General features: G+C 38.7%; 1 protein-coding gene across 1 annotated transcript in view; it reads right to left on the bottom strand.

Annotated features, from left to right (window-relative positions):
- Positions 1 to 26,435, bottom strand: part of SNED1 (sushi, nidogen and EGF like domains 1) — a 1,598,911-nt gene that overhangs the window by 368,978 nt on the left and 1,203,498 nt on the right. Inside the window, exon 24 of the mRNA XM_044070335.1 lies at positions 20,413 to 20,525. Within this exon, the coding sequence (XP_043926270.1) occupies positions 20,413 to 20,525 (113 nt within the window). The remainder of the gene's footprint in view (positions 1 to 20,412; positions 20,526 to 26,435) is intronic.

The following is a 26,435-nucleotide window of genomic DNA, read 5'->3' as shown; positions in this document are numbered from 1 at the left end:
CTTCATATTATTGGGTATGCATTGTAACTTTAAAACAAACTTACTAACTGTAAGTATGTACATTTAAATAAGTCATAAATCGCAGACTATGAAACTGAATTTGTTATAAATTTTGTTTACTCAAAAATCTGCACACATTTTTGTTCACCTCAGAAAATGTACTTCTTTAATGTTGTGTTGTTGTGTCTTTCGGCTTTTCCCAGTTAGGGGTCGCTACAGCGGAACTCTGGTCCGCTAATGATTGGTAGTGGATTTTTAAGTGCTGAGTTACCAGCCCTGATGCACGACCTTCAACGAAGGTATGCCCATTCACGCATGTCTCCAAGCAGAAGACGCTCTAGCTGAGAATCGAACTGGACAGCGTCTGACTGTGAGGCGACAATGCTACTGCAGCACCATTCTTTAATAGGCTTGCAAAATTACACCTTCCACACAGCGTGTTGAAAGTCATCTTTGTCCCTGTAATTATGCATCATTCTGCATAAAATTATCTTTCTTCTGTTAGGAGGATTTAGAGCCTGCAAAAATCTTTTTCTGTGTGGACAATATATAGACTGACACCTTTGGGTGTCACTAGGTAAGCTGCTAAAACAAGCTATAAAACTGAACTTGCAGCCAGTGCTACTATTTATTTATTTAACATTTGTTAACTGGGTTAGTCCAGCTGAGACACGTGGCCCATTTTCAGTGGAGACCAGAGGAGAAAAGCTCCAGTTTACAGAATAATGAATTATTTAAAGAAAGTATATAAACAAAGAATACAAATGTTGACATGCAGTGTTGAAACACAAAGTACATAGACTAAACATCCAGTGCAGAACAACAAGAACTAACAGTTACTACTTTTAAAAATAAATTGCACAATGTGAAAAAGCAGAGTCAGTATAAGCTTATCTTTTACATGGTGGCATAAAAACAATATAGAATTTTCTACATATTGAGGGAAATGTGCTTTGTATAGCAGGGTAGTTGTTTAAGGATGAGATTTTGTATATGCTAGAATGGAGAGAATATGAACAAAATATTCTGAAAAAGTAGAAGACAGGTGGAAGAGAAATGGAGTGGAAATGAAAATCAAGGACGATTACGGCAAGGGCAGGATCTTGCGTTCAGGAAGTAGTTTTTTACTTCAGTTTTGAAGAAGCTGGTACAGTTTATGCTATAGATGTAAGGAGGAAGCCTATTCCAAGCTTGGGACACTGAATTTCTGTAGAGGAGTTTGCCAGTAATTTTGTTTGGTTTATATATGGCTAGAAGGTTCTGGTCAGAGCTACAAAGTGAATGAGCTGGGATATAAAGGGATACTATGGAAGAAAGACAGGGAGGGACAGGCTAAGGGTTTATTAAGCAGGCAGTGTGTGAGCTGCTGCTGGGAAAGAAGCAGGAGCTGGGGGAATTATTCAAGCCACTGAAGTTTTTTCAGGGCAAGGTAATGATGTGATTTATATGGTTGGTCACAGGCAAATCTGGCTATATTGTTATCGGTTTGTTCGAGTTTGGTTAGTAGGGATGACTGGAGATGGGTAAGGATTGGGGAGGCGTACAGAAGGCATGGAAGGAGGAAGACATGAGCTAGAGTGGTTAGGAGTTGGGAGCTAGGAATTGTTTATTTCTGTAGAGAAGACCCAATCTGGAATTACAGCATCAATAGGCTGTAAGACAGAATGAAGAAAATCATGGCAAAAAATAGGAGGTGTAACACCCAGCAGGATAAAATCTCTCTCATCAAACTAAACAAAAAACCCAGAGGGCAAATAAAGTTTACCAAAGCCAATTTTGAGGTAAATTTGGCCTCCCAGGCCAAGGAAAACCACAAGGTATTCTTTAGCTATGTCTGCATCCTCAACGGCAATACACAACTGTGTGCAGAGCTCATTGTTAATTGTTAATTGAACCACCTATACTGAGCCAAAAGAGATAGCAAACCTACTGGCAGACAAATTAAACTTTAACTTCACCCATCTCTACCACTCAACCTCCTCTCAGGAAATACCATCAAATATAACTCCCCTGCTATCACTGGGGAACAGGTCCTTAATGCTCTCTCTTAAGGCCAAGAACACTGCATTGATGGGCCCAGATAATATCCCAAGATGTCTTCTAAATACTATGAAACATGACCTATCAGGACATCTGGAATTGCTATTTAACTGTAGCCTTCAAATGGGCTTTGCACCACATGAATGAAGAAGAACAACAGTCATCACTCTGCACAAAGGTTGGCCGTCTACAGACCCCGGAAATTACAGACTTATAAGTCTCATTAGTCTCATATCCAAGGCCGTGGAATGAATTATCATGAAAATGATCAGTAATGACATAGGAAACCTTCAGACAATGGGCCTAACCCTGGTTTCATCAAGGGCGAGGCATGCCTACTCAACTTGGAGGACATCTTTGAGAAAGTCAACAAAGCAATGGATGAGGGGAAAACAGTTCATACTGCCTATCTTGGCTGGGTCAAGGCATTTGACACAATTACCCCCTAGTAGCCAGCAAGTTGGCTCACAGACAGGACCTTGGACTTTAGAACTGGGTGTCCACCTCTACAAAGAGGCCAGTTACAAACAGAGTCCCTCAGAGATCAGTCCTGTGATTGTTTCTTTTTGGCATTTATTTCTCCAAAGTCAAGGCCAAATTTGCAGATGACTGCAAATTAGGAGCAGTCATCGAATCCATCATCAACACTAATGTTCTCTAGGAAGGGCTGACACAGACAAATAACGTGTCAGAACCATGGACTAAAACTAAATGCCAAGAAATACATAAAATTATCCTTCAGGAAGTCATCCACCCTTAGTAACTAGCTTATTGACAACACACCCCTAAGAGTCGACATAGTAGTCAGTGACTTGTTGGGCTCTATTTCCACACAAGGTGGTTGGATTAATTTTTATCAGTCAGAGCCTTGGTTATATACATAGTAATGTAAAAGTGAGGAAATCATTCTGTGTTGCACAACTAATAAACAAAGGCATGGCATACAGGTACAAGGAGGTTATTGTTTCACTGTATTCAGCATTCATCAGACCAGCTATTGAGTAAAATGTCCCCTTTGGTATATACCTAACTAGGCACATCCAACAACTGGACCGTCCACAGAATTTCCTCACTAAAAGAATACAGGGCATTAAGTAACATGTCCTATGCAGACAATCTCAAAGCCCCATACCTGTATTCTGTCTCCTACAGGCTTTTGAGGGGAGATGTATGCTTAGCATACAAGGCTTTGTCAAACCCCACCCTAATGGACCTCAAGCATATCTGCAAAACAAACAGCACCAGAATTACCTGTTCTAAGACTTAAACCTTGCCTGTAATATCAATAAGACTTGTTGAACAGACAGGTATGCATCCCAGAGACTACACTTTCTCTGGAACAGGGTCCCCATCCATGTGAAGCAGAGTTCCTCCCTAATCCAATTCAAGTTTAACTCGGACTATTGGATGGGGAACAGGAAATTCATCCCTATGTCTATAATGGACACAGACAGAGAGAAAATGGTTCATCTCCCAAGCCCCTGCTTACACTTACCAAGAGTACCAGAACTTGTCAGAGATTTGGGATATATGGCTAGGCTTAAAAAGGGCCTTTATGGTTGTTAGCCTAGTACACACCTATGAACAGTGTGACAATCCCTTTAAAATAGATAGACCCTGTGATGCCCCTGCTCTGGGCCAATGATCAAGGAGTCTAAAACCTCACCATGGACACCAGTGAGGGATGTTCACTTGGAACATAAATGGATACACACAATATTTCCAGAAGCAGCTCTCTGCATCAAGCACAGTTTCCCTTAAGAGCGCACAGGGAGCACACTCAGTCCTGTGGCTGGGTTTCCCTCTCTCTCTCCAGGCCCCCAAATAAGTTTCAGAAACAAAAATCAGAGGTACGCTACCAGACAAAGACCTAACACCAAAAAGCTAAATGTAAAAAATATAAAGTGAATGATCACCATGGCTAAAAGAAACTCATTTTTAATAGATAAAAATAAAAACAAAATGTACAACATAAGCACTTTCACGATTCACAGATCGTTTCTTCAGACTAATTGTAACAAAAGCATTCAGAACATTTAAACCACCTGTAATTAATCAGAAAATGGAACTACAGTAAGAAATGTGCACCTTGTAAATACCATTAAAAGTAAATAAAGACAGCAACTTACAGTCATGTAGACTGCCCACTGACACAGCTGTAGATTTGAGCACTGAGCTGAGTGTTCCAAGCCAAGCGCTCAACCACCCTGCCTGTGAAGCCAGTGCTCTGTCACTGCTCCAAGTATCAGACATACACACTCTTTGACATTTGATTTTCACACACACACACACACACACACACACACACACACACACACACACACACACACACACACACACACACAAACACATGCACACACACACACACCTGAGAAAGGCTGACCCAGATTTAACAGCTATGCACCCTCTGCCCAGACTATAAGGTAGATACTGCCACCAGAACACTCCAAAGCCAGCTACACTAAGAGTCTTGCAAGGGTACCCAATTATACTGAGTAAAATTAATACTAATACAAATAGTACTGCTTAACCAATGCAGCAAGGCTTTCAGGAGTGGCCACAATGTCACCAAATAAATATATGTACTCTCAATGGTTAAAATATTTTCTAAAAGACCAGCCACAATGAACAGTTTAAATATATTTACTAATAAATAATAAAAGAAAATTAAAATACTAAATATCTATTTACAATAAACACCAGAGATTCAGTTACAGAACATAGTAAAAATAACACACATGGAGAGATTCACACAGATACAGAAAAACACTGCTTAACTAATCTCACTATATTTGCCTGACTGATCTAAAGAATTACCATTCTGTGGTTACTTACTAAAGCAAGGCAAGATGAAGTGGGTGAGTGATCCTTCTTTGTCAGGTTTCAAAAACAAACTGCCATTAGACTTCTGTCTCATCTAGTATTAAAACATCATTTCAGTGCTAGATTACAGAATGACATCACATACATCTGGTCATCTGACTTTGGTTCCCACACTACCCCCTTTACTAGCAGCTGAGCCAGAATATTGCATATATGTGTCACCATTCACACACATAGAACTTTGCTAAGATGTGTTATAGCATCTGGAAACTATAAAACCATTTCAAAAACTTCCATCTTTCCAGGGTAGCAATAAGTTCACCCTAAGTACAATGCAGTAGGATTCCTAGTCCTGGTTTTCACAGACATTTTGTCTCCAGCTGCAGTCAGAACTGCAAGATACAATTTTTGTGGCCTAAGACAGGTAATTTAATTTCAGACTATTTTTTCAAAGTTAGCTGAATGGAGATTAACTTCTTCTCTTCCATTATCCAGTGTTACAGTATATTCATTTCAACAGTTATAATATAGTCTGACATACAGTTGTATTTATTTTCTGTCCAGCAGGACCCACTGTTGATACATTTTTAACACAAGCATCTTTATAAATACATTTTCAACACAAGCACCTGTACAAATCACTTTGATATACAAATGACATATAATTCTTTAAAAACTCTAGCTATGCTGGCATATGTTACACATCCACTGTCCTACTGCTCCTGGCATAGCTGGCACTACCTCACATCATCATAGATTAAATTTTCTTCAGTTCTTTCTAACAGTAGATATTGATGAGAGGGTCCAGTGAAGAGAGTGAAGACTTGTAAATACTTAACATTACTAATGATCTTTTATGGGAGAAAGGCAGGAATGTAGACCTTTTGACTGGTGTGCTCTTGTAGACCTGGAATTAAAGTAGCTGTATGCTTAGCATGATGTCTTCTTTGAGGAAGTATTTATTTATTAACACTGTAAGATCACTGGACACAGTGGTCCCTTTTGTTTGTTGACCCAGGAGATTATGAGCTATCATATACATACCTTCACTTCAGAATGACTCCTTCCTCTTCTACTATGACCCTTTAAAGCAAGAAGCTGACTCTTTTTTTTATAGTTGAATGAAGACTCACTGTATTAGGATGGGGCAGAGACAGCCTACTTGGTAATTAGTTTACATATTCTAACATTTGCAAAAGACAGAGCTTCTGGAGATGCTATGGTTTAGGCTCCTTATTAGAGAAGGTTGAACTTATGGGGAGATGTATGTTTGGTCTCAGCAAGTTTGGTAACAAGTCATTCTTTTATCCTGTCATTGTACCAGACTATCGTCAAACGTCAAAGAAGAATATTAAGTCATTGTCTGTTCTATTGCTCATGGCAAAATATGCATTATCACGGTATAGAAAATGGCAAGGCATCATGAAGGAACAAACAGCTAAAGAAGGTATTAGATAAATAAAATGTATTCTGGCTTCATATTATGATTGCTGTAGGTAAAAGACGATGGGATAAGTGGACCAGAAGGAAGTGTGACTATATAGATCATACATGGATTATGTGCAGTTTATTAAAGGATCACCAAAGCAAAGCCTACTTTCTTTTCCAACAAGTTTTGAAGCATGTAAAATCATTATGAAGTCTTGCTTTATTTCTTATAGCCAGTATTTTCCTTTGGTCAGTGTAGTAGGTGAACCTGGCCTCTTAGCATATTAGTCACAACTTTAGTCTGCAGGAAAACTCAGTATCACATATCATGTTATTTCATTTTAAGATATTTATTGCTGATGGTCTGCGTTGTTCTGATGAATGGGCATGCATCTTTAACCAATATGAATATTATCCCCCTCACTCTTTTTACTTCATAATTCCTTATTTATTTATTTTTTTTACCTAAAACTGCAGAAGAACATTAATAAAACAGATGCAAACAACTATAGTATCTGATGTGCACATACTTCATGGATGACATCTGTGATAGCTCTTCTATCACAGTGTGTTAATAACAGTCCCCTTCAGTTATCTTTGCCTGGAAAATAAATTAGCAAGCTTGTGTCTTGGCTCAAAGTAATGTAAGAGACTTTTTTATGAGAAATGAGTCATATCTGTGTGATGAGACCCTATCTTGATAAAAAGCTCCAGATTTCTGTATGCTGATGCAAAGACTGCCTTGACCATTTTCCCAATATATAAGTTTCCTAGGTTACACTAATTTTCTGGCCCAAGGAATAGTAAGATTAAGGTCAAGGTGTGTAGTTTAGAATCTGTTTGGAAATGGATCTCTGAGAGAAGGCTCTAAGAGTAAAAATCTGCTCTCAAAAATATCAACTACTTTCAGGTCTGTTACCCTCTCATCTTCCATGGAATCACAGAGCTCTGAAACAGATGAGAAATGACCATTCACACAGGACAATGACCAGTTTTGGCTATTGACATGACTACAGGATCTGTCCATCTTTACATAAGAAAGGATCCCTCTCCCTGCAACATGCCCAGAAAGCAAACCATTTATTTTCATAAGTACACAGAGCTGGTAGCTAGTCCTGTGACTTTTGGGAAGCTTGTGAACCCTGGCCCAGTGTGCCAGACCTGGTAATCAGTATCTGTTCATAAATCAAGCTTGTATCCTGAGAGGCTTGATATTAGAGTGAACCAGTTTGCATGTCTGTATTGTCAGAAATATTTAAGGAACACCCTAGAAAAACTGCTGAAGCAAAGGAACCAGAGTTGTTTGTGACAAAGTAATGCAATGAGAGTCCCTTTGGAATGATATAGCTGTACCATAAAAATAATTCCCTGCATAGAAGAAACAGGATAAAAAGCATAACTGAATGTCCATTTCCATGAAAATGGCAAACCACATGGATAGAAATACCCAGGCCTTGGCTTAAGAGGACTGAACCTTGCAATTTTGTATTTATTGGTCAGTCTCTGGCATGCTTTAGAGTGAAAAGATCCTTGAAAAATAAGCCAAGCTGCTTCACTTGTAAGGGCTGTATCTGAAAGCATGTCATTCTGTAGTGTTTACTAAGAAACTGGGAAGTCATGTGGCAAGCTTATCCATCATATATAGGATGTTTGTTATTCATACAGTTTAACAAATTCTCAGCTAATGTTGACGTGTGAGTAATTGGTGACCCTCCTTATTTGCTCATGCAGAATATTCAGGTCACATTGCTCAACCTGATCATGATGGGTATTCATTCTAGAAAGAGGAAGAAAGTCTGCAACTTTCAATGGATAACTACCAACTTTACTTGAATATGAGATAAAATCCTTTTTATATGGAGTCCCCATCCTGCAGTGATGGTGTCTGTATTCACTGTGAAATGCTTGAGCAAGGAGAAAGGACATAATTTTATGAACATTCAGCAGAGTCAGTAGGTTCGGTATAGATTATTTATTTCACAAAGTACTGCAGTCTAGCTATATAAAACCTACAAAACTTCAACTCTTATGGAGTAGACCCACAACATGATAGACTTTGTTTCCCCATTTCATGTTTATAATACACTCTAAGGTTACTGAACCCTGCAGTATTTTCAAACATCATTTCAAGGTTTCCTTTTTTAGCATGATCACAGTGTTTTGAACCATGAGCCTTTGGTGACGTGTGAGCTGAATAATGGAACAAAGCTCTTGGATTACTGGTCAGTCTATGTCTCATGATAAAAGAATAAGTTCACACACAACAGGGCAGAAGTGAGCTGCCTTTGCTGGGTTACTGGGCAAATTCTCAGAGTACCTTGGTAATCCTGGAGGATTCTAGAGTACCACTACAGAGCCAATGCTCCTCTGGGTGGAGAGGAGTCAGTTGGCTGGTTTGGATACACTGGTGCACCCTGTAAGTGGTGTAGCAGATACTACTCACAAGGAGTAGGTGTTGAAGCAGTTTTAAGACATGCTGGAGAGATTATATTTCTTTGCTGGGAATGCATGGGATTACAGTAGGCTTTGCTAGGTACTGCTGCTGGATATAGGGAAATATGGTCTGCCCTACTCTACTTGCTTCAACCACAGTCCTTACCAAGAGAAAAATGGATGGATGGATGAATGGATGGATGGATGGATGGATGGATGGATGGATGGATGGATGGAGCTGTAACACTCTCAGAAACAACACTGTGAAGGGATTCTTATCAGTTTTGATTATTATGATAGTATATTTTTACTTAATTACTCCCAAACCTTACTGGACATCCCTAAAAAAGCTTTTGCACCCAGGCCATACTACAATACCCTCCCTCATCAACCACTAATGATAATGATTCCTTGCCACCTAACTCAGTATTCACTTCATCCAGACGATTGTGTCCCTGACCAATGATTCAGCCCACTTCTCTCCCAGTCATTTCCAACAGGATGCTTGAAAACCACTAACAGACATTTACCCTTACTAAGCAAACATAAACCAGCAACTCTGTCTGCTGACAACCTTCCCACCGATTTTCTAAAAATTGGTGCAGATGTATTAGCCTTCCCATTTTCAAGTCTGATTAATGGGTGAATAACTGAAAACTATGTCCCATCTATTTAGAAAAAATCCTTTATAATACCACCTCACAAATGCAATACATCAACTGAGTTTGCTGACTTTAATCTCACTGCAATCTATCACCTCTTTCAAAAGTAATAGAGAAATGCATTCATGCACAAGTCATGCATTTTTACCAATAACAATATCCTTTCCAAAACCCAACACATTTTCATACCCAAATACAGTACTACAACTGTTGTTCTTAATTTCACATGCATTATTAACTCAAATAGAAATGAAGCAAACTTAGTCTCCTCACTTTTCTGTGACATATTCAAAGTGTTCAATACAGTGTTCCACCAGAAACTTCTCTTTGAATTTGCCTTCATTGTCCTGTGTCTTTCCCCTATTTCCTGGTTCCACAGCTACCTTTGCCAACAGGTAGTAGTGAAACTGAAACAAGATCTCTCACCATTCTAACCAGTCTCTGTTGGCCCTCTTGGCCTTCTTCTATTTAGCATTTTCACAAAAGAACATCACACCACCCTGAACCTGCCACCTCTGTACAATATCCTGATGATTCATCCCTTATCTGCTCTGTCTCTTCCCTAACTAATCTTCAGGAGATCGCCCACGACTCCTCCAGTACCATTGAATCTTGGTTTAAACTCTCAATTACTCCTAGCCCTAACAAAACCAAACTTATGTTCTTCACAAAAAACAATCCCATAACCAGAATTACACATTTCATATCACCTCATACAGCAACACAATAACTGAAGCAGTAAGAAAAACCAGACTATTAGGAGTCATAATTTATGAGAACCTCAAGTTCGATCACTGTATACTACAAGCTGTTAATAAAACTTATCAAAAACTTGGCTCTGTGTACAGGGCCAAGCAATGCTTCTCCTAATCTAATATACATCTGCACCCCCGATAAATCTAAATTGGCATTATGTCATTATAAAGTAACCAAATTCACAACCAGCCTGTCTTACAAAACATATAATTAATTGCCTAACATTGAAACAACTAAACTGGCACAAACTACCAACCCAATTTATTTACAACTAATGGCTACTCACAACCTCTTAAACTCTCCTTAGAATTGCCCAGCATTAGAAAACACTCTGCTGTAGTACTCATCTACTAGAGACCTTTGTTCTAAACTCCTACTAGAGACAGTAAATCATACAACACTGCTGGAAGTTCCCTCTACTGTCACTATGTGTTAAAACTATGGAACAACATTCCTACACATATTAAACAGAAAAGATAAACAGCTTCAAAACTGTACTAAAACAGTATCTTAACCAATCCTAGGTCTACTTATCCTGCTGACTAGGCTAATCTTCCTCCAATCTTTTTCATGAACTCCAACTGCCTCTTTATCCTATGCTCTCTTTCTGCCTCCACCTATATCCATTATAAGCACCCCATATGCTTTTTAACACCTATCTCCTAGATATAACTCTTTCTTGTCCCACTAATTAAAACATTACCCGCATTCTTTCCTCTGCTCTGTCTGCTCATCCTCTGTCTCTCTCCCTATCTCATTTACCTCACATCCTTAACATTAACTATAACTCCTATAATTTTTCAACATAACAGTTTTCAAACTTGAAAATATATTAAGTAATTTTATAGAATTGCATAATTATTGTCATTGAATATACCTGAATATATTTGTACTTGTACTGTTGTCCCTGAGCCTATTTTTAAACTCTACTTTACAATTTTTACAATTATGTATTCATGTAATTTTGTGGAGCTTTTCTCCAATGCCCTCTGTTGAAAATAGGCACTGCCAAGTCAGACTTTCCCAGTCAACCAAAATAAATAAATAAATGAAAATTTTCATCAGTAGTGAGTATTTGTATTTTAAATTTGTTGCATTCAAGGCAGAGCTGGATCCAGCAGTAGGTGAACAAGACAGTCCTCTAGGGCCCAATGGGTGGGAGGGGCCTGCTGGCCAGGGGAGTAATTTTTTTTTTAATTTAAAAAAAATTACCTATTTTTTTAAAGAAGTTCTTCTTTAGGAGCACCCTTTAAATCTGTTTGCACACACCTGTTGCATCTGTGTGACCCATTTACACCTTTGTCTTCTACACATATGGAATTTGAATACAAGAAGACATCTGGACTGCTGACCATGGATGGACAAGTAAGAGGCAGGAGTGTGCATGTGTGTGTGTGTGTGTGTGTGTGTGTGTGTGTGTGTGTGTGTGTGTGTGTGTGTGTGTGTGTGTGTGTGTGTGTGTGTGTGTGTGTGTGTGTGTGTGTGTGTGTGTGTGTGAGCATGCTTGCGTAAGAGATAGTACCAGGTGTGTGTGTATGTGCGCGTGTGTGTATATGTGTGTGTGTGTGTGTGTGTGTGTGTGTGTGTGTGTGTGTGTGTGTGTGTGTGTGTGTGTGTGTATGTAAGAGGTAGCAACAAAGTAAGTTGAAGCACAACCATCCACAGACAAAACAGGTTTATTATAATCCAAGCTTTCGAGTCAAAGATCTTTTTCAAGAATAAAAACACTTCATAAAACCACACAATAAGTATCCAACACCAGCCAATCAAATAACATATCCAATTACCTCATTAAGAAGATCATTAGAAAACAATGCTCCATTGCAAAGAATCATAAAAACAAAAGCAATATACAGAAGTATATAAAAATATATAGAAGTATATAAAAATATATAAATATACATAAAAGCTTAACTAACATATGACTGCTTAGAGTTTAAAATAAGCTTTATATTATTCACTTTATTCAAACCTGGGAATACATCTGCCCTAAAGAAGTTTATCCATTTATATTCAGCTCTCTCTGTCAAGTTAACTATATTGCCTCACCTCCTGTTCTTAAACACCCTATGTAAAATCCTAAACTTAAATACATGGTCATTACCCTCTTCTATAATATGTTTACTTAGTGCATTGGTCTCAACTCCACTCTCAAATAGGTGCAATGCTATTCTTTCTTTAAACTTGCAATTTGTTTTGCCTATGTAAAAACATAAGCATTTTTCACAATTAGCTAAGTAAAGTATATTTTCACTGTTACATGAACCAAAAGTTTTAAACATAAATTTCATGTGTGTAATAGGATGTATGAAATCTACCTCCATATTCATATATTTATAATAAACACAATTATAACAAGGAACTGTGTTCTTAGCAGCTACCTGAAGTCCTTCATTCTGTGTTTTAAAGTCTTTATAACAGAGAAGCTGTTTCAAATTGTCTTCCTTCTTAAAAATAAAATAGGGTTTAGTTCCCACTATTTTCTTAATGCTATTATCAGAGTTCAGAATAGCCCGATTTCTCTTAATTATAGCTTGAATGTACTGTGAATGTGTGTTATATTTCATAACGTAACCTAATTTCCGTGTGTCAGTAGTCTGCATTACATTAGTGTTAGAGACTGTATTATTGTTCCTGTATAAATAAGGTTTACCTATATTCTCATGCCCAGAGTTAGCAAGTTTAGCATTACTGGTTAACAACTTCCTATTATATCCTCTGGCTACAAAATCATGTGTCATGGCATCAATTTCTTCCAGAAAACCTTCTTCTGTGGTGCTGAGTCTACTAGCTCTTAAAAACTGGCTCTTCACCACACCCCTATAGACATGTTTTGGGTGCATACTCAAGTTGTGAACATATCTAGTTGTTTGTACATCCTTTCTATATATAGAAGTGTGAAAACTGCCATCTATATTAGATACCTTCACATTTAAAAAAGTAATATCATGTGGAGAACAACAATCTCAAATTTAAGAAAATCAGTGCTCTGTTGTAAATTTTCTGCAAATAACTCGAGTGTACTTTTAGTCCCTTTCCATAACTACATGATATCATCTACAAAATGTTTGTAGAAAATTAACTCAGTGTTATAATACCCATCTGGCCTAGAGTCAAATATATTAAGTTCTTCCCATCTAGCCAGTACAATATTAGCATAGCTATTAGCTACCGGTGTGCCTATAGCTACTCCTAATATTTGGTGATATATTTCACCATTAAACATAAAAACATTATTATTAAGGACAAATTCAATAAGGGAACATACCAATGATATTTTACTAACTGTAAAGCTACTATGCATAACTAAAAAGACTCTAACATAATCAATTCCTACTATATTGGGAATGACAGTAAATAAAGACTTTATATCCATGGTTGCAAAAAGAACATCAGTCATATCTTTACCAGCCATAAACTCCCCTAAGGATTTCAAGAAATCACAGGTGTCCTTAATAAAAGCCTTACTATGTTTCAATAATGGCTTCAATTGCTGGTCCAAATATTTAGAGATAGCCGTGGTAGCCCTCTGACCTCCTGATACAATGGGTCTCATCGGAGGATGCAACAGACTCTTATGTATTTTAGACAGACCATAAATCATAAGGCAAACTGGGTGTTCAACATAAAAATAGCTTTATTGTTCAGGAGTAATAGCTGCTTGCATTAAATAATCATATAATTCAGTCTTAATCCTACAAATCATCTTGTTCAAGTCAGAACTATTTATATATTTAAATCTATTATTGTCATGCAAGAATTCAAACATCAACTTATAATACTGATCAGCACTTAATATCACAGTTTTACCACCTTTGCCGGCAGATTTGATAATAATGTCAGTCCTAGCACATAAGTCAAACACAGCTTTCCTTTCTACTATATTCAAGTTGTAAAAATTCAATGCTTTTCCTTTAAAGAATAACTCATAACGATCATTTTCACACATCTTTAAGAAAGCAAAACAGTTGCCGTACTATTAGGTATGAAAGTGCTACTTCTTTTCAAGTTAATATTAGTATTACAGGTGTTGTCACCAAACAGCATCTTTAAATCTAAATTCCTGGCAAACATCCATAGTTCAGTAATGCTATCATTCAACATGCTATTGACATATGGAATAAAAGAATACACTAAGGCACTGTACGAGCACATCCACTCGTGCTTGAATCGTGCCATCCCAAATAGAACCAAGATGCTCTTCTCCAAAAAAAAGAAGCCAATCTGGTGGTCCCCTGCTATAAACAAACTATACAACAGAAGAAAGAAACTGTTGCAGAAAAGAGGAAAATCCCAGGATGCAAAAAACTCCCTCACCAGCCTCAGTAAAAAGCTGAGATCCCTCATAAAATCCTCAAAAGCTAGTTACGAAAATAAAATTGCCAAAGATTCCAAAGGCAACCACAAGGCATTCTATAGTTATGTCAAGAATCTAAATGGCAATGCTCAGATCTGCTCTGAGCTACAACAGAATGGCATTAAATATACTGATCCCAAGGATATTGCCAATATCCTGGCAGATCTATTTAGTGCCAACTTCACTCCCCTTTCACCCCCTAAAGGGCCCATCTCAATACCAAAAGATTGCCAAATTATGATAATCACAGCCACACAGGTAGAAACAGCACTCTCCAAAGCTAAGAATACAGCATCCATGGAACCAGATGATATCCCAGGCTGTGTACTACATGAACTACAAAATGAACTGGCACCCCACCTAAGTGTCATGTTTAATTATAGCCTCACCTCAGGCTTTGTGCCCACTGAGTGGTGCACAGCTACAGTTATCCCGCTCCACAAGGGAGGATTCGCCTTGGATCCTGGGAACTACCATCCCATCAGTCTGACAAGCCTGATCTGCAAGGGCATGGAACACATTATCATGGAACTTATAAACAAAGACATTGGCAACCTCCAGATACTGGACCCCACCCAGTTTGGGTTTGTGAAGGGCCGATCTTGTCTCCTGAATCTGACTTCTTCGAATCGATCTCCAGAGCTGTGGACGAGGGTAAGGAGCTCCACACAGCCTATCTGGACCTCGCCAAAGCTTTTAACACCATCCCCCACTTTGGAATCATAGATAAACTTACTAAGCTGGGCATAAATCCCTACGTCACTTGATGGGTTGCCAACTGGCTTACTGACAGAACCCAGACTGTAAAAGTAGCCGACTCCAAATCCAGCTACAGACAAGTGACAAGTGGAGTACCTCAGGGTTCAGTCCTGGGACCACTCTTGTTTGGCATCTACTTCTCTGAAGTACAGGCCAACACTAAGGGACTCTGGCTAACAAAGTTTGCAGATGACTGCAAACTGGGAGCCATTACTGAATCCCCAAATGATGTGGATATTCTACAAAAGCACCTTACAGAAACAGATGCCTGGTGCCAAAGCCATGGGCTCAAGCTTAATGCCAAGAAATGTATAGTCATCCCCTTTGGAAAAAAACATGTACCCATGAACTACCACATAGGTGGCAGGACACTAAACATCGAAAGTGTGATGAGAGACTTAGGGACACAAGTGGACAGTGGTCTCACGTTCGTTAACCACATCGCCACAACAGTCAGGAAATCCTTCTACATGGTACACCTCATCACTAAGGGTTTTTCATCAAGAAAAAAGGAGGTCATTGTCCCACTGTACTTATCCCTCATTAGACCCATTATAGAGTATAATGCCCCATTTAGTATGTACCACACAAGAAATCTGCAACAGCTGGAAAGGCCACAGAAATACCTCACTAAAAGAATCACAGGCCTAAAGCAGATGCCATGTGCTGACCATCTAAAAAAACTCCAGCTATACTCTGTGGCATATCGTCTACTCAGATGCGATCTCTGCTTAACATACAAGGCCATGTCAAACTGAGCTGTTGGACATGCTCCACTTAAAGAAATTTCAATCTCTCAGAGCTACACACTCCAGGGATCTAAACCATATCATCACAATGAACAAAACATGCTGGAGGGATATGTTCCTGACCCAGAGACTCCCCATACTATGGAATAGACTGCCCATACATGTCAAGCAGAGCACCTCATTGGCCCTCTTCAAAAGGAACCTTGATGATTGGATGGGAGATAGGAAATTCACCCTGGGGATCATGTCAGTCGCCCTGCTAGACAGGGGCCCAGAGAAGTAAATATTGTGGGAAAAAATTTCCAGGGAATTGTTATGGCTAGGCTTGCATAGGCCTTAGGGCCGATAGTCTAGTACCAACCTATGAACCTATGAAAAGATAAACCTTTGTCCAACAGCTGTAATTCTATATTAGTAAACTCACAGACAAAGTAACAACAGTATGTCTAGCTAAGTCCTCCTGCTCCTTGTCAAAGGGCCTACCTTTGGTCTTGCTCCCAGTTGTTTCTGTATATGCTGTACATCTTTTTGCTGTGTTCCTCTTTGACCGCTTCTCTCTCCCTCTTGCATGCACTTGTAGAGGGAGTTGTAGCTGTATTTTCATATTGCTCATTCCTAAAAAATCACTCTTTGCCTCTGCTGCGTTGGAACCAATGTTAACCCTCGATTTGAAGTTGGAGAAACATCAGCAGATTCTGTAAGGAGGCCATGGGGAGTAGATTCATTGTGTATAAGAGGTAGGTAGGTAGCATATCTCTCAACTGTCCAGATTTTGCTTCATATTTTTGGTCTGTTCCTCATAAAATTTGTGATTTTCTGGAAAACCATTTAGGAATGAAGTTAATAAATAATGACAGACATTTGAGTTTCAGACTTCATATCCTTTAGAAAATGCATACAAATACAAATCTGGTTATTTTAGCAACAGTATAAGTTCTTGAGAGCGATATTTAAAATATGTCAGTTTTTCAGGCCTTTGCCCCCATAATTTTATTTTTGTCCAGATTTCTTGCACTAGGAAGTTGAGTGGTATGGTAGGTGTGTGTGTAATGCCCTAGTCAGGGATAGCAGGTGGTTAGTTATTTGCTCTTGCTCAAACTCTGTACTTAGTTACAGGAAACAATAACTTAAATCCTCTGCCCTAACTATCAAGCTGTATTTTTCTAGAAATTCAGTTTCAAGTGCATTTTCAAGGAATTGTAAAATTCAAGGGAAGAGATGTTTACTGCTGCTCATGTTAAGTCTGTTTACAATGTGCAACTGTTTTGTTTAGGAAGTGGTATCTCTATTGTGCTACAGAACTGAAAAGCATTGTTAGTAGCACAACAGGTAGAATGCTTGCTTTTAATGCACAAGGCTGTGGGTTCTACCCCATGGTATGCAGCTGGATTGCTGATACTATATTGTAATTTAAGAGGGGTGGGGTGTTGCAGTCCTGAGTATGTCCTCCGTTGGATAAGACGCCTGATGACTATGAAGCTGTTATCAGTTTGCCATCCATTCCCTATTGCAATATTACCAGCTTACCATTTTTTAATGTAACATAGACATTTATTCTTCAAAGGTAGCAGGCACTGAATTTGTAGATGAAACACTTGAAATATAAAGTTGTTTGTTAGCAGCAACTTCTCCATTAGCAACAGATATCTTTAATGTGGAATTATTCAGATACATTTTACTTCTGCAGAGATTGTGCATATTGACTAATATTGGTGGCTTGCAATGATAGAAGTTTGAGTGGCTTTTTAGGGTTGAAATGTTCTGAATTGGGCAGTTTTATCCTTATTGGTTCATACATTTTGTTACATTGCTTACTGGAAAAATATTTAAAATTACAAATTTAAAACATGCTGTAACAAGTGGTGCCGTATTATACAAGGAATATAATTTAATACAATCAGGAAGGTAAATCAAAGAACTCTTGCATGCTTGTGAGGTCTTACAAATGTGTGCAAGGGGACTATGATTTGAAAACCACCCAAAGGTAAATTGTATCCACCACTGGCCAGATGCATTTTCTTTGAACATGGGTTTCAATGTCATTTCAATTAATGTGAAATTCCAGGGCAAATAAGTTTAATGCTAAATCTGTTTTCATTGTTAGACTGTATTGCTTTGTTTAGCAAATGTCTATCAGTGTTTTTGCTATAAAATTTGAAATAAAAGATTTAAATTAAATCCAAATATCTATTTATGGTAACTGGGGAGAAATAATTAAATAATGGGACACTGTAATGGCTGGGAGGACTGTATTTTTTTTTGGGGGGGGTGCTGATCCATTACCCTGTCTAGGGCCCCATTTAACCAGTATCTGGCTCTGATTCAAGGCAATATTGAAATGTAAATATTTATCACTCATTATACACACATTGGTCATATAGTCAAATATATAATACTGTCCATTTATTGGGCTCTTAATGTCACTATCTCTCCCTCTGTCTACTAAGTGGCTAACAATCTTCTTGTTTTATAGCTCCATGTCCTGTTATTTTAGACATTTTTTTTAAATATACATGCACACACTATGCTTTTCTCCACATGGTAACAGTATCTCATTGGCCTTCGGCCACATATGACATTCCTCAGCTCCACAACTTTTGGTCTCACTTATACAGCCACGATGCTACAAGGATTTTCCAGTGAATGTTTTTGTGAGCAGTAACTTCATTCTAGCTTTAGCAGCTCATCATTAGCTTCTATCACCTTGGTTACTGAAATCAGGTAAGAGCTCTGACAGAAGTAGTGGGATATCAGTGATTGACTACGGTTGAGGAGTTTCCATTTTCTTTTACACGTCTCAGTGTTCAAGCCAGCTTCATTGGAATAAAGATCTGACTATAACACAAGCAACTGTAGTTCAATTAGTGACTTTGGTGTTTGCTAGAACTGGTGGAAAGGGGAAGAGAGGAGTGATGAGGCTTTGCCTGATAGCCTTTCTTCATGGATGAAAGTTGGGGATGATGTGTTTGGTGGATGGCATATCACATCTATGGACTCAGTGAAGATCAGAATTGTGAGTGGAGAGCAGGCTATGACATGCAGTTGAGCCTGGAGGTAGCACCATCACTGATCCCAAGACAAAGACAACCTCAATGACTACACCTCATGGCGTGCTTAGCCTTTTTATGCTATGTCAGCACACTGTAGGGTAGGCCCATAACTGACATTACCTCAAAGCCATGTTGCTGTGGTGGCCTTCAGGACATGTTTTCCAGTTCATTTCACTAGTACTGCAGGTTGCTGGTGATTTTGTCTAGCAGACGTACAACCAGACAAGACATTACTACATGTGAGAAGGCTCTTGGGGATACTGCACTGCCAGGGAAGAAAAAAATGAATCTAACAAGCATTCTATCTCTTCGAATAAACAAAAAAGTCTCAAAGTCACAGTGGGCAGGTTGACAGATTGTTTCCATGCCTACTGTTTAATAGCCAGCCATTATGCTCACTGTCCCTCACTATAATTTTGACACATGCTGTCATCTTCTAGTCTCTGTTGGATTTCTGCCACTAAAGATCCAAATCCTATGCCCACCACATCTCTAAAGAAGGAGAGCTCTCTTGTGATGCTGAGTCCCACTTGATGTAGCCAGTACTCCAGTGACACAAGTCCATTCCAGAAACAAGCTACTGCTATTTTTGACAATAATCCAAGATCTGTTCCAACAGATAAGCCCTAGTTCAGTTATCCATAAAAACAAGCAAACAAACAAAAACACCATTCATATGTTCTGTTCTTCTCCGCAGCCTTTTGATGTGGGACAAATGCTTGAAAAGTTTTACTGTGGTAAAAGTCATCTATGGCTCCTTTAGAATTTATGTTTGAATGCAAAAGTAGTGACTGAAAGGAAAACATCACAGATATAAAAAAAGAAATTAATTTATTTGGATGGATTGCATCTCTCAGCAGACATAGGAATGCCTGGGGATTCTACAGCATGAACTACAGATGGTTGATTGGTATAGGGAAGTCTGATCTGCTCTGTTCAGCTTGTTACCACAATGACCTTCTCCAGGTTCACCAGGATAAGGGGTTTAGACAACTAGAAGGAAGGCTGGCTAGGTGGATGCTTATGCTAAACAAGACCAATAAGAAAAAGGGACTGAATGTATATGCTGTCAGTTCATGGTTTGCTCCTGTTTCACCCACTGAACACAATAATGATTCTTATTCAAGATGCCAGTGGAAACAATATGTTAAAACAACATAACCTTCAAAAATAGTACATCTTTCTTCAACCTCCTAATCAGCCAACACTTCTATTGTTTAGGGCCTTAGTCAAGAAATGTCATTCATCAATATGCTAGCTATAAAGATGACTAAGGAAAAATGTTAATAACATGGAAAAAGACTGAAAAATGTAGCTAAACAACACATTTTAAATTGCAATCTATAGATACCTACGAGTCCACACAGGGAGGGGCCCACTGGGTAAACTTTCTGAGGCATGTTCATCCACCAGGGTACCACTCCGAGTCACAATGCTAATGAAGTATCTCTGCCCAGGCAGGAGGTCACTGTCAAACAAGGAGGGATAACGTCAAGCACTGGACATATATATTCCTATTCCAAACCACTGAAAAGCTGCTTCCAACTGTAAATTACTCTACACAGTACAACATGCATATGTTCATGTGATAAATGTATAATTTTGTTTTTGCCAACTTGCCTTACTTTACTTTAGCCAGTGACATAAAAAAAGGCTTCAAATTTTACATCTAGGAAAAGCAGTGAAGCAAAGGGGATTTGACAAGGTTTATACAGATGTGTCTTCATACTGACATAAGTTATCTCTTAGTAGCCTCATGTCTGGGGCACAAGCCTAAGTCCCTTGTTCTCATCCTGGATTACTATGGCTATTTCTGATAGTAGCATTTTTGAGCTGTTACAAGCTGAATTGCAGTGCATATTCCTACAACAATGCGTATGTGTAAGTTAATCAGAGGTATGGATATGTATATTAGCTGTCACAACAGCCATATCTTTGTAGGTGGGCAAGACTGCTGCAACCAACAGGAGGAATGAACAGTGATTAGACAAATCTGCTATTCAGGATGCTAAATCATGGACATAAATATCCCTACTAACTGGTGGGATGATTCTTCTGGACTTGGCTGGTAGCTTTCTGTTAGGTCTGAGGGACTCAGTCTATTGGGAAAAATGAAGGGGTGAAATAATAAATCAAATGAGGAAAACATTAACAATTCAAAAAATCTAGAGCTGGCAACATACATATGTGCATATTACACACACACACACACACACACACACACACACACACACACACACACACACACACACACACACACATATACACACACGCACACACACACACACACGCACACGCACACACGCACACACACACACACACACACACACACACACACGCACATGCGCATGTGTGTGTGTATGTAAGCATAACCTTCCATCAAAATGAGAGACAGTCAATTCTACAATGATTGAAACTTAACTATTAAAAACTAAAACATTGATCCACAAAGGATTGAAAAAAACCCACAACTTTTTTTGCTGGGGCCAAGCCCCCCTGCGACCTCCATACCACCTGCTAATTATATATACTAACTCTGGGATTGCACTACAATGGGGGAAGTATGAAGTATACAAAGGAAAATGAAGTCCAGGAAAGTGGCCGTCTGAAATAAAGTTGCAGCAGATATAATCAAGATCAGGGACAAATGGCTCCTGAGGGCACTCATAGCATTGTGAAAAGAGATGATGGAGAACAAGCATTCTAGTTCCAATGTATAAGAACAGAGGGAAGATTCACAACTGTGGGCACTACAAAGATATTATACTCCTGTCACAATGTTAGAAAGTGCTGAAGGTGGTAGGGTGATTGATAAATGAATATGCAGAGAAGTAGAAAGTACAATGGGAGCTAAGCAGTTCAGATTCAGATCAGGATACAGTACAACTAACACAATGTTTGCAGTGAGACAAATAGTGGAGAGAGCTAGAGATGTGAAAAGAGTCCAACTGGGCATTTTCTACACATGGAGAAAGTATATCAGTTTGTCCCAAGTAAGCTGATTTAGGCAGTCCTGTGATGGTTTGAAGTCCAAAAACATTGGTAGAGTTACTGCAGGCAATGTACAAGGACTATAGCATACAAGCAGAGACAGCATTTGGATTCAAAGAGGGGTTACCAGTGGGAATGGGTGTATACAGGGTTCATACTGGTGATGGACTACATACGCAAAGAGGAGTGAGGGGACAGATCAACAATGCTGTTGTATGCAGACAATGTGGCATTACAGGCAGACTCTGAACAGGAACAGCAAAAAATGACAGGGAACTCTTAAGCAAAACTGAAGGTACGTGGGATGAAATCAAACACAGATTAGAAGGTGGTCCTGGTAGTAAATGGGGGAAACAGAAGTAGCTGAAATTTGATATAGAAGGGAAATAGAGGAACAGGTTAACAGCTTCATATATCCAGAGGTTGTGGTTGAGGAGAATGGAAATACGAATGAGAAGGTCAAAGTGACAATCAGAGGGGCTGCAGCCAAATGCCACAAAGTGTCATGGTTGTGTGTGACAGAAGAATACCAAGAAAGCTGAAAAGTTAGGTGTACAAAACAGTGGTATAACTAGTATTACTTATGGTACAGAAGTGTGGGCAGTAAAGGCAGAGCAGCTGAAAAAGCTTGTGGTGATACAGCTAAGTGCTGGAGATGTGTAGTAATATGCACACCATGGGACAGAGTAAGAAATTAGTTAATCAGATCAGGAAGCTAAAGTAGCTCCACTTTTGGAAGAGACAGAAAGAAGATGGGAAGAGGAGAAATGGGGAAAAAGAAGGTTTGATTATAAAGATGAAGACGACAATGATGATGGTGATGATGACAGAGGCTGTAGTCAGTTCAGATAGTGCGCACTGTTTATCTAAATCTGGCTAATGCTTTTGACACTACTGCTCATGCTGGTATTATTTATTTATTTATTTATTTTTTATTTAACATTTGTTGACCGGGAAAGTCTGACTAGGTTCCACAGATCCTGTTTTCAGCGGAGGCCCGGGGAGAAATGCTCCAGAAGCATATCTTTAGAATATTATTTATATTATATTATTGATAATTAGATAAGCTTAATGTAAACCCCAACATTTTCACTTGGAATGTAAACTGGTTATCCAATAAATCACAGATTGTGATAGTCGCTGGTACCCTCTATGAATGTAAATGTACATCTAGTGGAGTACCACAGGGTTCATTGCTTGGTCCTATCATTTCCAACATTTATTTTGCAGACATCCAAGCTAGTATCCCAAAAAAGTGTGTTTGACCAAATCTGCTGAAGACTACAAGCTGGGCACTATTATTCACTCATCTACTGATACTAAACAGCCCCTAGAAGGGCTGGGATATGCAAATACCTGGTGTACTGAAAACAAACTCAAACTAAATACAAAAAAGTGCAATATAGTAGCATTCAGCAGAAAAGCTGCAACCACCTCACATACTACAAATGGTACTTCTCTTCAAACACAGCCATAACAGACCTGGGTACTTATGTGAACCATTCTTTTTCATTTGATCATCAGGTTTCCATCAGTAAGGAAATCCTTCTAACGTTGCCAGTTAGCTTCCAAGGGAATATCCTCAAGTGCTAAGAAAGTAATCATACCATTGTCATACCATGCTAGCCCCTTTTCAGATCCATCTTCATATACAATGCACCTTTTGGTATGTACAAATCCATCCATCCATCCTCAACCCATTTTCCCACTTTGCACATGGCATTGGGGTGTCACTTCCACAGTGACAATCATCTCGAGCTAAGGTTTACACCACTGGGTGGCTACCCTGCCGCTATAGTTCATTCCCACCACACACTCACACACACACTCTCACCTATGGCCAATTTAGAGTGTCCAATGCACCTACTGCATGTCTTTGGAATGTGGGAGGAAACCAGAGCACCCGGAGGAAACCCATGTGACCACAGGGAGGACATACAGACTCCGCACAGAAGGCACCACAGCTGAGAATCGAACTGTGGAACCTCTTGCTGTGAGGTGACAAAACTAACTACTGCACCACTGCAGCCACCATGCTTACTGCTTCCTTGGAAAAGCCCTTACGATTTCTATTAAAAAAATACAAGATAAAGGTCTTAAATCTTTCAACACTCGTGATATTTTAGCACGCCTCTCCTCATACTCAGTAGCCTACTTGACTGCTCTGAGGTGACCTAAGTCTTACTTTTTGACCCATGAAAGACTCAGTTCTATTTAACCTGTTATTTTTTTCATAAAACCAGTAGCTCTTCAAAAACCTGCACTTAGGACCTAAATCAACACCAAAACATAAACAAAACTTACTGTCAGGATAAGCTTCTAACTCAACAAATGCTTAGCTCATGGAATAAGTTACCACTACAGGTCAAATAAAGTAGTACCTTGACTACTTTTATAGACAGTCCTGTTGGCTGGATTGGTAGGCACAAATTTACTGAACAGTTATCATGTATGACTTGCTCAGATTGGGAGTTGAGTTCCAGTAAAATGTTTGAAAAGAGTAGAAAGAAATATCATGTGTGTCTACTTAGTGGTACAAAAGGTTGGGCATTGTATGGTGACTGCAATTGTTTGTCTAGCATTGTTTCTTTGATGCAATGTTATCACAATGATAAGATATATTCTGTCATCACAAAAAGCCCTACATCAGCTGAGTAAAAGGATTGTACAATCAGTCTATTAATGTTATTATACAAATGTTCGTCCTCCATATTACATAAAAATAGTCCTCCATCTTCTTTATAGCTAGATTGTTTCTCCCATTCATCCTCTACTTCCACAAAACCTGCACAATCTCCTTAGAAAAAAACTTGTATCTCACTTCCACAATTCAGTAAATGCATTAGTAATCATCTTACCTTGGCATTCACCTTTGCATTACTGGCAAACACTAATATTACATCTAAAAATACCTTCAGTATAGCAGGAAGGCTATCTTACATTTTAACTTTCATCTTTTACATCCCCCAATAGTCTCAACAGACTCCAGTCATTGCTGCAATATATCTTCAATATAATCATAAGCCACAAAACTGGGCCATTCAAACACACTTTTCTGATTTCTGCATCTGCTTTAAAACTTGTTAATTCTCATATTGTGATATGGAGTGGTCAGCATTACTCAATGGCAGCCAGACTACTTTCTCAACACCCAAATAATTCTTTTTAAAACCAGCCCACTGTGTCATCTGGATTTTAATATAGTCTCACAAGTCCAGCCCACTTCCTTCTAGTACGCAAAGTAGCTTCAATTTCTGTCTTTGTGCCCCATACTCCATTGAAACAAATTGTTACTGCACATATTCCACATGGCCAATGGACCCCAATGTCTTCATGTAAATCTCATCACTTTCTGTTTTATTTCCATCATGGCGACATATTGTTCATGCAAAAAAAATGGTTTACTATCAAAATTGCGAACGGCACTACGTCGACTGTCATATACTCGAACATGGAAGGTCGTAATCGGTAATGTCGAAGACAAAATAATCAATCTGGGAATGGTTTTAACATGGGTCAAGGTAGGGGAGATGTTTGTAGTTCGGAATAATACTGAACACCTACCTCGACCCATGTTAAACCATTCCTAGATTGATTATTTTGTCTTCGACATTACCGATTACGACCTTCCATGTTCGAGTATATGACAGTCGACGTAGTGCCGTTCGCAATTTTGATAGTAAACCAACAGAAACTCACAGTCCACATCTTCTGTAACTTCCAGATATCTTGTGTGTCTTGCTAACTGCCACAACTGTCATTTTAATCGTTTTGGTTGAGGTAATACATCTTGCTTGATGTCACAAATCATAAATTCTTCCAAAGTAACATTTCCTGTTTTTTTTTTCATTTCTTCTTGTTTAACACATGACACTTCTGTATTGCTCTTTGTCTCAAATTACCTAATTTAGCTCCAAAAGATACTTTAAATATCTACAGTGCATGGAGCAACCTAAGAAGATGTCTGTCCATGTTTAGTACCACAAGACTTCCACTAATAGGACCTATTCTTGACTGCAAGGTTTGTTGTTGATGGTGAAGCCCAGGAGAATAAACATTCTTTCTAGAAGGGCATAAAATGCCACTGTGAGAAACTGAATATTTCCATGAGTTATCAGATACTTTACTTATGGACGGAATATTCAATGTCTTGCTAGATTATTTTACTCATGCTAGTTATGTAGTAGAAAACCATTAATTATGGAGGTACAATCATGAAAACATATAAGTAAAGCAGAAATAAATTGTATTAGGCTGTACATGGGGTGTTTCAAATTATGTTGCTGTTAAGAACGACCTAAGGGGTTGGAACTGCCAGAACAAAATTGGTAGCAGAGGTATACCAGCAATGTAGAATTTATTGAAAAGAAGTAGAGTTAGTGTATAG

This window comes from Protopterus annectens, chromosome 4.part1 (genome assembly GCF_019279795.1).
Source record: "Protopterus annectens isolate FY-2018-M chromosome 4.part1, PAN1.0, whole genome shotgun sequence".
NCBI lineage: Eukaryota > Metazoa > Chordata > Ceratodontiformes > Protopteridae > Protopterus > Protopterus annectens.
Note: the sequence above shows the minus strand (reverse complement) of the source record. Positions and strands in the feature narration are given on the sequence as shown.